This window comes from Stomoxys calcitrans, chromosome 3 (genome assembly GCF_963082655.1).
Source record: "Stomoxys calcitrans chromosome 3, idStoCalc2.1, whole genome shotgun sequence".
NCBI classification, from domain to species: domain Eukaryota; kingdom Metazoa; phylum Arthropoda; class Insecta; order Diptera; family Muscidae; genus Stomoxys; species Stomoxys calcitrans.
Genome location: NC_081554.1, coordinates 37,836,483 through 37,852,118, shown reverse-complemented (window position 1 = coordinate 37,852,118; position 15,636 = coordinate 37,836,483). Strand labels below are relative to the sequence as shown.

General features: G+C 39.3%; 1 protein-coding gene across 3 annotated transcripts in view; it reads left to right on the top strand.

Annotated features, from left to right (window-relative positions):
* The window catches only part of LOC106082308 (BUB3-interacting and GLEBS motif-containing protein ZNF207), a 37,107-nt gene that overhangs the window by 1,642 nt on the left and 19,829 nt on the right, over positions 1-15,636 (top strand). For 2 of the 3 annotated variants that reach the window (XR_001220479.2, XM_059364853.1), the window contains exon 4: positions 7,622-8,015. Coding sequence is in view for 2 of the 3 variants with exons in the window: in XM_059364853.1 (XP_059220836.1) it covers positions 7,622-8,015 (394 nt within the window). In the remaining variant the exon portion in view is untranslated. Of the gene's footprint in view, positions 1-7,621; positions 8,879-15,636 lie in introns of those variants that run through there. The other variant, XM_013244745.2, reaches the window with a different exon arrangement.

Below are 15,636 nucleotides of genomic sequence, written 5' to 3'. Positions count from 1 at the left end.
TGTTTGCCGATTTCGCATTGGGTTTGGAATGATGGAAGTGAGGTTTACTTGCTTCTTGTTTAGACTTGCCCCTTGTTTAGACTTCTATAGCAGTGCCCATAAAAGGCCTGAGAAGGAAGTAAAAATATGAGAAGATGGACGTTAATAGTTTGGTAAAGCGGGTTAAGAACGTCCTGAACAACTCGCTTTAGTCTACATGTCGTTGAAAGAATACAAGGTAGCGCCGGAACAAGTTCTTAATGAAAGGTTGAGAATATTTGGTCGCGGCAAAGAAATTTTTGGCCAATTTAAAGTTTCGACACTTAAGAGTCTGAGCTCAATCCAATAGTCAAGAGACAGTGTCAAGCTTTTTACAAGCATTTTATATGAGACTCATGCCGCTGGCTTCTGAAGCTAGCGTCAACGGGTTTTTGTTTCCAGTATGAAAAGTATGAAAACAAATTGACGCTGACTCTTGACCCTTTGAGAGGGTGTAGACTCTTAATCGCCAGGACCTGATACTATATATCGCCAGTCAAACCACCAGCTGTATCCGATAGACTGCCTCCCCGGTTTAGAGAGGTTGTTGTTGTAGCCATATATATGCGTGTAGAGGTAGGGATCCTTGAGGTGTACTCTGCTTGGAACAGCATTTCATATAAAAATTGTGGGATGGAGGGATGGACACGAGAGTGACTTTTTATTCCTATTAGTCTGTCATCCTTTATGGCAAAATCTCTAAAAAGATTGATGGATTGCTTATGTTAGGGTGAAGATTCCTAAGAAGAGGCTTAATCGACAACAGCAAGCAAAGGCAACAGAAACAGTGACGCACTCGCTGGCCAGGAATATACAATGTAAATATAATTTAAAACCACTGTCAATAATCAAGGAGCTGGAAATTTTAGTTGTTGTTGTTGTTGTAGCAGTTTATTGTGTTCTATCTTTCGTCTGCCCAGGAACTCTGCGACTAAGATGGAGTGCGTCCACAGGGATCTGGGTCTGAGTCGAGTGGGTCTGGCCGGGCAGTTAAATTCTTGTCATCCGTAAGAATGTTTATTATTGTTGTTGTAGCCACATTTTTGTATAAGGGGGTAGCGATCCTCGTCCTTGGGGGTAGTGATCCTCGTTCCGGTCCATTGGACCGATCGTCACTGGAACAACATGGGCATTGGTTAGTTAAAGGCGCCAATAACTCGCCTTGTCATATCGATCTACATAAGCACACAGTATTAAAGCAAGAGCAGGTGTCGCAGGACATCTTACTGAGATTCTCCTCTCGATATCGCTGATTGTATCCCGCAGGTTGTGGATAACCTGCGGACAAGCCCGGTCTCAGTTGAGCTTCTCGTGAAGACGATCGGAGCAGAGAGTTCCAACCCGTGTGGTGCTCATAGCAATCTCGGTTTATTAATTATCTCTAACCATGATCTGTATATGGGTCAGTAGAGAGACTAATCAAGGAGGTGTACTCCGTACTTGGGTACAGGAAACCGCCCCCAAAGAAACCCTAGATTGTCGAAATGCTACTGAAGTCAAGAATGCGGCATAAAGAGCAACCCTGCAATCAGGAGCAATGCTGCTGATCAAGGAGAAGTATCGGGAGAAAAGGAAAGAAACGTCTATCTACGCAGAAAGAAAAAGGAATTGGAAAGACGTGAGTGTGAGCGAATTGACATGTACAGGAGTCAGAATGAAGTTCGGAGATTCTATCAAAGAATTAAAGATCAAACCGACGGCTTTGGAGCAGGCACATCTTCCTGCAGAGACAAAGAAGGAAATCTGGTAACTGACACAGAGAGTATGCGGACGATATGTAAAGAACATTTTACACAACTGTTAGTGTCCGACGTTGCCGCAGAACCAATCTCTGATAATGGTATAGAATGTTTACTTCCGAGCCAGAATAAGGCCTAAGTAACAGTGACGCGACTGAAAAGCAACAAGGCAGCAGGAGCCGACGTATTACACGCTGAACTAAATAAACCGGAGGCGTCGCGCTGATAAGGCGTATGCATCGGCTTGTCTGCGCAATCTGTCTAGAAGATCGCAAAACCGATTATTGGAACCTCAACACACTATGTCCCTTACAAAAGAAAGGAGACAAGACGAAATGTGCTAACTACTATAGAGGAATAAGTTTCCTTCCTCTTGGAATATAGCCTTTAAAACTATTTTCCCTCTTGTTCCGGTTGCCGATGACAAATGTCGAAATTTTGTACAAAATGGTATTATGGCTTCGACTAAGACTGCTGTCGATTTTCGGCTTCGACAAGGGTGATTATTGCCTCTTGAAGATAATTATGTAAAATTTCTCATAGCGTAGCTATGGCCCTTAGGGGAAAGTTTCCCGGTACTCCAAGATTCATAATTCAAGAAACACTATGTGCAACAGCGAAGTGAGCGATCGAAAGTGGTGTTGTTGTTGTAGCCACATGTCCATGTGTTAATCCGTCTTAAGACGAAAGTTGCTTCTTTTAGCAGGAGATACATGCAACCCAATCCTAAAATCTGTCTCCTTGGGAAAAGAGGGCAAAATACATGGGTGTTTTGGGGACACAAAATTAGACTTCAAATCCAAAAATTTGGTGAAAGGACCCAATCCACAATTTGGGGGTTCAAAACTCACGTCGTCTATTGGCTGTTGTCAAACCTATTGTATAATGTTGTAGGTGGCATGATCGACGGCGCGCCGATAATCCGCCCACTGTTTAATACTCAGGATTGCGTGTTTGCACATCACAAAAGATGGTTTCTTTGTGTACACAGCTGCAATGACGACGATACATTTTGAAGAATTTATTTAGTGCTACATTTTATGCCTCTGGAAATTGTAAGACAAATTGCTATGACCAATGCCGGGAGGATAGGGGAGCTTTATTTTTGGTCTAAAAGCAGCTGAGGGCATTGGATTGTCCTAGACCATAGATAGGCAGCATACACATCCGCACATAAATTTCTATGGCCGTGGGCATAAGAAAAACGAACAGAAAAACACGGCTAGTGTAAAGAACTCCGTTTGGCTTTGTTCGGCTGACTCTATTTCAAAGCTATTTCATTAATTTGATGTTTGTTGTTGTTATGTCAAGCTCCTGTAGGTGAGCAAGCTCGTTCCGGTCCAAAGGACCGATCGCCGCGGGAATAGAGCGGCCATTGGTTATTTAAAGGCGCCAATAACTCGCCTTGTCATATCGAGCATCATAGGCATTTAGTATTTAAGCAAGAGGCGCCCGGCTGAGACTTTCCGCTCGATATCGGGCCTGTGGACGCGCCAGGTAGCTCGCAGCTAAGCTCCTCATGACAGCAATGAATACCACACAGATCGGACCTCTGTGTGATGCTCTCAGCTATCTCGTGTCGGGAAGTTGTCTCATCACTGTCCTAGACGCAGTGCCAGATATCCCAGGGAGTATGGACTACACATTGACTGATGCACTCTTTGGTTAAAAGTGCTTCCCCAGACAAGATGACCATGTGGATTTCGTGGTGTACTTTATGGAACTGGGTATATCAAGAAGGTTATACCCATCGCTGTAGTGTTTATAAAGATGAAGTCCTTGGAATAAAAGAATTGGTGGAAGTGTTGGGATATACTGTTGTTGTTGTAGCAGTGTGTTGTACACTGAGGCGGCAACCCTTGCCGATGAAGTAATACATCGGGTCAATCTGGTACGTACAACTGGCTGTCATGGGAAGACGATATTTTGTATTAGGAACGGTTTGCATTCATGTTGCTGTTGTAGCCACTTTTTCATGTGGAGGTGGCGATACTGGTCAAGCTCCTGTAGGCGAGCAAGCTCGATATGGTCCAAAGGACCAATCGCCGCGGGAACCGCCGGCCATTGGTTATTTAAAGGCGCCAATAATTTGCCTTGTAATATCGAGCATCATAGGCACGCAAGGGCCGGTGCTGCCCGTCTCTTACTGATACCGCTCGATAACGCTGATTGTCCGCGAATTCCGTTGCAGCTGCACCGGTAGCTCGCAGCTAAGCTTCCGTGACAGCGATGAATACCACACAGAATAGACCTCCAAGTTCCAGCCTATATGGTGTTCACAGCTATCCCGTGCCGGTTTTACAGACAGATATTAAATCTCTGGAGAACGTATTTCTTGATTTAAAAGCCACCTTTTACATTTGTAGATCTCTCAACGAGATGTATGAACGGTTTAAAATTCCTTTGTTCTGAGACGCAGTGATATCCCAGGGAACTGAAGAGCAGATGAGCTTTTAGGCTAGGAACGACCTCACAAATGGAATCTGTGGGGACTGAAATCGGTCTAGCGACATTTAAGCTAATTCGTAGAGATAAGGTCCGGAAATTGGATTCAAATGGACGGACAGAAAGAATATTTCTAATCGTATTCATTTCGATCAGTTTTTCGACTTTTCTTGCCACGGTAATTAAGAAGTCATCTTAAGATACATTGATGTAGATGTAGAATTACTTGTGAAAAACCTCAAGCGGTCTTACTCATGCTTCGAGATATCGACGGACAAACTGACGCCGCTTAACCAACTGAATAATTAAGTGAGAAAGACCCCATGAAAGGGCATGAACAGTTACAAGTAAAAAAATTTCTATGAACATTGGGGATTTAGCCCAAAAAAAGGGACCCATCTTATAGTCGAGCCTGAACTGCGTGCCACTGAAAGACGCCTCTTCATAGACTTATTTTAAATAGGTGCCGCCAACAATGGTGAGGGAAGTAACACCTCTGGGAGTTATTTCAAATGGCGTAAGCATTTGCTAAATGCTTACGCATATATGCTCTACGAGTATTCAACGGAAAACTCGCAATAAAGGAATTTTTTTGTGAAAAGTGGTACAGAGGAATGGAAAGTGGCCCAAAAACCTAAAAAAAGAAAAAAGTGGCACACAAGTGTGTATCATCGTCTAAACATAGTGTAAACTTTTATACAAGAGTGACACAACGATAACATGAACTGAGCCATTTTGTCTAAATTTGATACATGATGCCGGGCGATCATTTGGTTTATTTGATTCCGCAGAGGAACAACCCGTTGTTGTTGTTGCAGCAGTTTGTTGCGTTCTATCCTTCGTCTGCTGGATTCTATTGAGTGTCAAGATCCAGGAATTCTGCGACTAAGATAGGGTGCGTCCTGAGGGATTTGGGCCTGAGTCGAGTGGGTCTGGCTGGGCAGTTAAACAGGTACGTGTATCGTGTTTAGAGCTGGTACAATATCGATGGCACTATAGATATTTTATTTTTTGTATGAATATCGATTGATATTTTTCCTATCGATATTTATTTTTTGCAAAACTTAACAAAAATAGGGTAGCTTATTTTTGAATGTATCCTATAAAACACATTGCACCTATAGAGGGCGCTACTTTCATTGAGCTTGAATTTTGTACAATGATTTATACCATGACATCTAACTGACTTTGTTAAATTTGGTTTTATTCAGTCTGTGCATTGATATTGCTTCTATATAAATCGATAACTTGGTCTTTTTTTTATCAATCCCATGGCAGCCGGTTGTACGTACCGGATTGACCCGATGAAGTCCTTTATCGGCAAGGGCTGCCGCCTCAGTGTACAACAGACTTCTACAACAACAACTTGGTTTTTATACCCACCACTGAAGGATGGGGGTATATTCATTTTGTCATTCCGTTTGCAACACATCGAAATATACATTTCCGACCCTATAAAGTATATAAAGGGTGATTTTTTTGAGGTTAGGATTTTCATGCATTAGTATTTGACAGATCACGTGGGATTTCAGACATGGTGTCAAAGAGAAAGATGCTCAGTATGCTTTGACATTTCATTATGAATAGACTTACTAACGAGCAACGCTTGCAAATCATTGAATTTTATTACCAAAATCAGTGTTCGGTTCGAAATGTGTTCATTCACCGTAACGTTGCGTCCAACAGCATCTTTGAAAAAATACGGTCCAATGATTCCACCAGCGTACAAACCACACCAAACAGTGCATTTTTCGGGATGCATGGGCAGTTCTTGAACGGCTTCTGGTTGCTCTTCACTCCAAATGCGGCAATTTTGCTTATTTACGTAGCCATTCAACCAGAAATGAGCCTCATCGCTGAACAAAATTTGTCAAAATTTGAACACATTTCGAACCGAACACTGATTTTGGTAATAAAATTCAATGATTTGCAAGCGTTGCTCGTTAGTAAGTCTATTCATGATGAAATGTCAAAGCATACTGAGCATCTTTCTCTTTGACACCATGTCTGAAATCCCACGTGATCTGTCAAATACTAATGCATGAAAATCCTAACCTCAAAAAAATCACCCTTTATATTCTTGATCAGTGTAAAAATCTAAGACGATCTAGCCATTTCCGTCCGTCTGTCTGTTGAAATCATGCTGTAGTCTTTAAAAACAGAGATATTGAGCTGAAATTTTGCACAGAATCTTTTTCGTCCATAAGCAGGTTAAGTTCGAAAATGGGCTATATTGGACTTTATCTTGATATAGCCCCCATATAGACCGATCCGCTGATTTATTGTCTTAGGCCCATAAAAGCCACATTCATTATCAGATTTTGCTGAAATTTGGGACAGTGAGTTATGTTAGGCTCTTCGACATCCTTCTTCAATTGGCCCAGATCGGTCCATATTTCGATATAGCTGCCATATAGACCGATCTCTCGATTTAAAGTTTTGGGCCCATAAAAGGTGCATTTTTTGTGAATGTTCCTGAAATTAGGGACAGTGAGTTGTGTTGGGCCCTTCGATATTCTTCCGCAATTTGGCTCAAATCGGTACAGATTTCGATATAGCTGCCATATAGACCAATCTTTCGATAAAGGTTTTGGGGCCATTAAAGGCGCATTTATTGTCCGTGTCGCCGAAATTTGGGACAGTGAGTTGTGTTAGGCTCTTCGACATTTTTCTGAAACTTTGCCCAAATCGGTCAATATTTGGATATAGCTGCCATATAGACTGATATCTCAATTTAAAGTCTTGGCCCCATAATAGGCGCATTTATAATCCGATTTTTTGTTAGGCTTTTCGACATCCGTGTCGTTTATGGTTCAGATCGATTTATTTTTGGATATAGCTACCTCAAAGATCAATATTTTGTTATACACAATTGAACAATGACTTGTACTTATAAGTATATGGTCCAAATCGGAACATATTTCGATATAGCTGCTATGGGTCATAAGTTATGCATTTTTCACCGAATTTTGATGAAAGGTGGTCTACTTATATACCCGAGGTGGTCCAAAGTTCCGGCCGAACTTAAAGCTTTTTAATTGTTATTTTTAATTTTCATTTGAAATATAGGTAATGGGAAATTAACGATAGTATCGACATTTATTATGAGAAATATCGAAAATATCTATTGTTGCGAATATCGATAGTTTGCCAATCGTGTTGTTCCTGGTCACAATCGGGACATACATCTTGCATGTCGGCATCAATCCTTGCTCTATAGGAGTGGACTAGTATTACAAGGCTGGCGACTTCACAATCAGAATTAATCAGAAAATAACGACTGCTGAATATTTTTTTCAACGTCGCCAGAAATCGAATCCAAGCTTTGGCTTCTTTGGAAATTCTTGATTTCTAAGATTTTTTTAGTTTCACTACTTCACCTAACGCTAATTATTTTGTCTTTTTTTATTTACTTACAGTAATGCCACCATTAGTGCACCGCCTACTACAAATAATCCAAATGCTACGGCTGCACCTCCAACTACAACGGCCACAACAAACTCCACAGAGCAAGCAAAAGCACCTGTAGTCACAAACGCCACTGGCGTTACATCGAAAATTATGCATCCACCAGAAGACCTTAGTTTAGAAGAGTTAAAAGCACGCAAAATACAAAGACTTAAGAATTCGGCCCATGTATCCACATCTCGGTCGTCCTCCACATCTACCCCAAACACCTCAATGGCTGGCGGAAGTAGTAGTAGTAGTGTGTATTCTTCTGGCACGACATCGCAACACACTACAACCACATCGGCTACGACGAATGCATCCGTATCAGCCGCCACAGCAGCGGCCATATCCAAGGCACAGGAAGTGAGTTCTTATTATAGATATAAAAACTATAGTCAATAAAATCAAAAAAGAAAAAAATCATAAAGGAACAAACTGTATAAAAGCAAAACAAAAAAATATTAACCTAACAACTTTTTTTAATTGAACGATCTAAAAAAACAAAACAAAACATTCGCATCGGCAAAATGTCAAAAGCAAAGAGATATTCGTTGACAAGAAAATACGCAAAAAAAAGACAAGCATGACAATTGAATTGAACAAGTATAGCTAATGGGGAATCTAAAATGCAAATTACACACACAAATAGTGTTAGGTTTTTGGAATAGTTAGAAGAAGAGAAGGATATATGGATGGAATTTAAAGTCTAAGCGAAATTGTTAAATTTTGCAAGAAATTTAGATCATAACATTGAATGCCAATCAAACAAATTATGTGGCAAAATATACACTTTTAGTTAAAAAAAACTGCAGACATTCAGAGATATTTAGAAAGTTAGTGGATATAGAACGAGATTTTTTTGTTTTTTCAATTTAATATGTTTATTATTTTAATTTTTTTAAAGGAAAATACTCATGTAGTTTAGAAGGCAGAAGTTTTCGCTCTTAACAATTTTTATACCCTACACCACTACTGTGCTACAGGGTATTAAAAGTTAGTGGATTTGTTTGTAACACCCAAAAGGAAGAGAGATAGACCCATTGATAAGCATACCAATCGACTCAGAATCACTTTCTGATTCGATTTAGCTATGTCCGTTCGTCTGTTCGTTCGTCTGTCTGCCCGTCCGTCCGTCTGTTCATGTTTATTTGTGTACAAAGTACAGGTCGCAGTTTTCATCCGATCGTCTTAAAATTTGGTACATGCATGTTTTTCGCCCTAGAGACGATGTCCGTCCGTCCGTCTGCTCATGTTTATTTGTGTACAAAGTACAGGTCGCAGTTTTCATCCGATCGTCTTAAAATTTGGTACATGCATGTTTTTCGCCCTAGAGACGATGTCTATTGAAATTGGAAAAAATAGGTTCAGATTTGGATATAGCTCCCATATTCGTTCGTCCGATTTTTTTTTCAGTAATTATGCAATAAAATGGTCATTTGTTAACCGATTCTCTCGAAATTTGGCAGGAAGGATTTTTTTTTATGATTCGCATTACTGGCGAATTTCAAGGAAATCGGTTCGGATTTATATGTAGCTCTCATACATATATCGCCCGATTTTCACTTCTAGAGCCACTGCAAGCGCATTTATTGACCAACCTTCCCGAAAATTTGTACAAAGCTTTCCTCGACGACTGTCAAAGTATGTGAGAAGTTTGCTCGAAATCAGTTCAGATTTAGATATAGCTCCTAAATAAATGTTTGTCCGATTTTCAGTAATAATGCAATTTGGCAGGAAGGATTTTCTTTTGACTCTCGACATTACTGGTGAATTTCATTAAATAGGTTCAGATTTATATATAGCTCTCATATACATATATATCGCCAGATTTTAACTTCTCGAGTCATAGCAAGCGCATTTATTGACCCATCTTGCCAAAGTTTTGCAAAACGCTTTCCGTGACGACTGCCACAGTATCTGAGAAGTTTGTTCGATATAGGTTCAGATTTAGATATAGCTTCCATATATATGATCGTCCGGTGTTAAGAAATATTACAAGAAAGTGTTCAGTTTTAAATGGATTCTTTCGAAATTTTGCAGGAAGAATTTTCTTATGACTCTCGATATTACTGGTGAATTTCATACAAATCGGCCCAGATTTAGATATAGCTGTCATATATGTATATCGACAGATTTTCATCTGAAGAGCTACTGCAAGCGCATTTTTGGACCAATCTTGCCAAAATTTTGCACAACGCTTTCCTCGCCAACTACCACATTATCTGAAAAGTTTGTCCGAAATCGGTTCAGAATTAGATATAGCTCCTACATATATGTTAGTTAGATTTTGGGCAATTTGCAATAATGTTGTCATTTGTCAACCGTAGTTATAACAGTTTGAACATATTTCCTGGCCGAGGTCCATCAAAATTGGTTTAGATTGGATTGGTACTTATAGGGTAGGTGTAGGGTATTATACCCCCCGACTTTGGTCCTTCCTTACTGTTTTTTTTTTTATAAATTAATGCACCAAATCTTTAATTATTGCTGATCGTTCTGGGCGAATTATATATATTAATTTTTTACTGAGTGGTTTTCAAATTGTGGATGTAATTTTCAAAAAAATATTTTAATATTCGGGTGTGTTTGTTCTTGGTTTCAATTTTCTTTTAAAATCCTGAAATCCAGAACACACCCAAATGTTTTGGGGTCGAATTACCGCATACGTAATCGAGTACGCTTTTGTATCGAATGAGATTTCGTCACGTATCGAATGGATGTATTACCGCATTCAAAAGGTGTCGTATCGAAAATTTTCAAATGGCTACCCATTATTTTTTGCAACAGAGTTGATTTGAACATATGTTTATGGCAAAACACAAATACACAAATGGCAATAAACATCTACCCGGTTTTTGTAAAAAATATGGATTTATAAATAAAAAAGCATGGTTACACTGCCTTTGTTGTCCTCCGATTCTGAAGAGGACAATAACTTTGTGCGTATGCGCATAGAAATGATAGATAACAGTTTTCCAATGTCACTGCCGAGTAAAGCGTACATAAATTATCTAAATAAAACATTTATATTATTAATAACAAATGCATGTTATTTAGATTTACCAGAGAGCAGACAAACGACCACATTTTTTTTTGTGTGAAAATATTTTTTATTGATCCAAAGTACGAAAATATGTGGAAATATTTTTGAATCCTATCACTTTTACGCGATATGACCAGACCTGAGTCGTATAAGAAACGAATTGCAAGTGTAATCTGTCGGTATGTTGGCCTATTTCCGTACAATGTATTTCGATCCATACAGGCATATTTTGTAGTTCTTACCTTACTCTCAAAAGTGGCCTAAATAAAAAGTCCGTCGGATTGGCATGTGGCGAATTGGACTGCCACTCTGTGGACCAAATAAAGTACAGAACTCGATTTTCGGTTTAGTCATTCTTGGTTTACACGTGCTAAAGCACGTTGCCGAGTCTTTTTGTGATGGTGTCGAGTCTTACGTCCACGATCTGCGGCCGAAATATTTGCTTGCTTACGGCTTCAAAACAGCGACCAACATGTTTAAACGATACTAAAATGTTTTTACTTTGACTTGATTTGTGCTAAACTTCAAAGGGCTCATGTCCACCACGCTGCCACCAAAGCTGCAATTGGCCGTTTCTTACATTTCTGCAAGATTTGGCATCATTTGTTCTTTAGATGTTGCCTTCCCTTGGCTACAATTTGGATTTTTTTTTTTTTTGCCAAATTTGGATGGCCGTGAATTGAGTCATTTCAACCTTTTGTAGCCCATTTATTTTGCATAAATTATTACTAAATATGAAAAGTATTTTTTTATTTATTTCATATAATAATAACACTCAAAAACTTAAATTTTTACTTTTATTTTAACTATTTATATCAAGTAAAAATTCTATTCGATTGCTCCAGAGCTCACGAGTGGATTTCGAACAGCTGATACTCGATTATGCTCTCGTTAACGAATGTCATAATCTCGAATGTCGAAAGTGTTTATTCGTTAACGAATGCGGTAATGCCACAACAAAAATTTTCGAACAATTTTACTTGTTCACGTATGCGATAATTCGGCCCCTTGATTTCAATTTTCTCCAAAAACATTTTTTTTTATTATCTTATAAACTAAAGACTGTAATTTTTGTCTTCTTTGTGAAAACTTCTTTGGTTTTATTAGAAAACATGATGAAAAATTAATTTTTACACTTCACTCTCGTGATATGTTGTTTTTAGGGTTTAGTCCTTTTTTCATATAAAACAACAATTTATTGTGCAAAAACAGTAACATATATTTAAAAAACAATGACGTATTGTTTAAAGCGTTTTTTTATTTATTTCTTTACTAGCAGTAGCTTTTTAACCACCACCATTTGCTTTGTTTACCTTTGAGATGGCAAAATATGCTCAACTGGTCAATTTTTTTCTTCCCTGAAATCGATTACTTTTTGACAAATTACGTTCGTAAGCCATCATCCAATTTGTATTTACGGAACGGAATTAATCTTCGAACAAAAACTCGCTCGATAACAAATGCGAGAAGTAGGCCCCAGATTATCTCTTAAAAAAGTGACAAATATAATTTCTTGAAGTTAAAAAATTCTTTAATATTTTTTTAATTGTAATCTGATGTTGTAGTCACATTTTCATGTGCAGGTGGCGATCCTCGTCATGCTCCTTTTGGTGAGCAAACTCGTTCCGGTCCATAACTTATCGTAATCTGATGATAAATAATTATGAAATTTCGAAACTTCGTTCCAACCGGCAAAGGGGAAGTTGAAATCTAGAACAGATACAAAAATTAAAATAGGGTCACTTATATTGGATTCGAGTCCTGGCGAGAATATCAGAACAAATTTTCAGCGGCGGTAATCCCTTTCTAATGCTGGCCACATTTGTTAGGCACTGTGCCATGCAAAACTTCTCTCCAAAGAGGTGTCGTATAGCGACATGCCGTTCGGACTCGGCTATTTAAACGAAGGTCCCTTTTAATTGAGCTTCAACTTGAAACGACAGCACTCACTGATATGTGAAAAGTTTGCCCCTGTTCCTTAATGGACTGTTCATGGGCAAATTTGGATTTTTTGCTTATATTAATACCACAAATAAAAAAATTCCCTGGGTGTAATACATTTTGTGAGGGTTGCCAGGTATATTTTATGATTTAAGATTATACTCTCCAAAAAATATTTTTCTGTACAGAATAGAGGACTTGTGAGCGATAGTATCAATTCGATGGTGGGGTAACGCTATTTTGTTACATACGATACATGTGAACTGAGGAGACAGCTCATAGCAGTTCGAATGGCGACATTCTGACAGATCTGTATATCATTCCACTGCGTGTCACAAAGAGTGCAGAACAAAACTAGGGGTGTCGAGGGGACTAATGCAAGGGATGCCACTGTTACAATTTTCAGATAGTAAGTTCTGATATTGACTGAAATGCGCCTTTTGTGCGTTCAATGCCTTTGATCAGAAAAAGGGGCTGTATACCAGCTAAATATAAATAAGGCCAGAGGTCGAACTACCGCATAAGTGATCGATTACGCTTTTGTATAGAATGCGATTTCGTCACGTATCGAATGGATGTATTACCAACATGACCACATTTTGTTCTTTAACTTTTCTTCTGAGCAGCTAACATAACATTTGCAAGCTGAACAAATGTTATCAGCCGTTTTTTGGCCCATCCTCAACAATGGATTTCTTCAGCGCATGCATACTGTATTATTTTTAGTCATTAATTTGCTGTCAAAAGTGACCCAAATAGAAAAGTCAGTCGGATTGGCATCTGCCCAATCGAACATCAAAAAGAAGTTCGGAATATAATTTTTGGCCATTCTTGGTTTATTTGTGTTCTATATGGCGGTGCCGAGTCTTGTTGGTACCTCCATGGTCTACGACTGAAATGTTTGCGTGCCGACGACTCCAAAGCAGCTTCCAACATGTTTTCCCGGTATTAAGTTGCATTTATTTGGACTGATTTGACTTGATTTGAGCTAAACTACAAAGGGCTCATCTCTTCCGCGTCGCTACCAAAGCTTTAATAGGCTGTTTCTTATATTTCTGCAAGATTTTTTTATCATTTCTTTGTGGCCTATAGTAATTTAAATGGAGGGACTATTCGTCCCATAGCCTTTTAGATGTTGCCACCCGTTGTCTGCAATATTTAGGCCAAATATAGGATAGTCATTATTTAAGTCATTTCAACCAATTGTCGCCCATTTATTTTGTGTAAATTAGTCCTTAATACGAAAAAAGGGTTTATTTCCTCGAATATCGATAGTGCTTACTTGTTAACGAATTAAATTTTGGTAGAAAATAATTTTCATATCATCTTCTAAACATGCCCAACACATGGTTTCACATTCCGCACCTATTCTACATAAGTGAGCTCATAGACCTGTGCATCTCCTTATGAAACTGAAAGCTATACTGATCTCCTTCTAACTTCCTTTCAATAAAAGCCTTGTCTTCTCAGGATCCAGATCTCCCCATAGAATTTTCGTCGTCTTACCGACCGTTTTGCTGTTCCACAGTGTTACAAGCAGGGCGTTCATCGCCCGTGCTCTAACCCGGACTGCGTCGCCCTGAAAGGCTTCGGGTTGACCAAGTTTGTTGACGGCCGGGTTGACCCGATGAAGTCCTTCATTGGCAAGGGCTGCCGGCTCAATATGTAACGCACTGCGACAACAAAAACGGCAGCCCTCTCGACTTCATTGCCAAATCGTCTGCTCTCTCATTCTCCTTTATTCCGCTATGGTTCGGCATCCAAACAAAACTGCCATCCTCAAAGAAGGCGTTAATCTCCTTCGCGAACTTACCGTCCACACATTACGCGTTCTCCCGCATCTGCTTCCGCAGCACCGTTTTATGGTCGGGCAATCGGAAACATCCCAGTCCCTGGGTTCTCAAAGTTGACCCTTAGGCCCACTCTGTCCTTTAGCTTTGATCCAGGCGTTAAGCATGAATCTCCAAAATTACAATACCAGAGAAAACCTCCAGTGTGATGACAGTCTGCTCACACTTTATTGCCCATTATAATACCAAAGGGTATCGACAAAACTAAAATCGCTAATATGAAAATTTGAAATATGGCGATCGAAATATGATCGATACCATAATCCGTACCGACGCAACGTACAAAGTTGGCTGTAGTACATTCTAAGGAATACAGAAAGCTCTTGAAATGAAATTTTTGAACAAAGTACCCATTTATATGGCGTTTATCATTAAAACATAAGCTTTACCCGCATCAGTACTCTGGCAGTTATTCAGCGCACGGTTCGATTCGGTTTAGCCATCTACATCTGTCCGTGTCTTCTATACGTTCCGTTTGTCCGGCTGTCCTTTATTTTGTAATCAAGATGGAGCCCGAATTTTTTTAACCAATTAGCACGAAATTTTCCACTTATCCTTTTTATACCCTACACAACCACTGTGGTACAGGGTATTATAACATTTTACACTTGTTTGCAATGCTAAGAAGGAGAAGAGCTAGACCCATTGATAAGTATACCGATAGGCTTAGAATCACTTCCTGATTCGATTAAGCTAGGTCCGTCTGTCTGTCTGTCCATGTATTCTTGTGATCAAGGTACAGGTCACACTTGTTGCCCGGTTGCCATGAAATTTTGCAAAAGTCTCTTTTTGGTCCAAGGACGAACGCTATTGATCGGTTCATATTAAGATATAGCTCCCATATATATATTTCATCCGATATGGCCGTTCAAGGCTGTTGTAGCCACAACTTAGGTCCGATCATCACAACCTCTGAGCTACGGCTATTGATATAAAACAAGTAAAAGCGTGCTAAGTTCGGCCGGGCCGAATCTTACATACCCTCCACAATAGATCGCATTTGTCGAGTTCTTTTCCCGGTATCTCTTTTTAGGCAAACATGTGATAAAAGGAAAGAATTGCTTTGATATTGGAGCTCTAATATCAAGTTATCGTCCGATTCGGACCATAATTATCTAAATGTTAGAGACCATAGTAGAAGTCGTTGTGT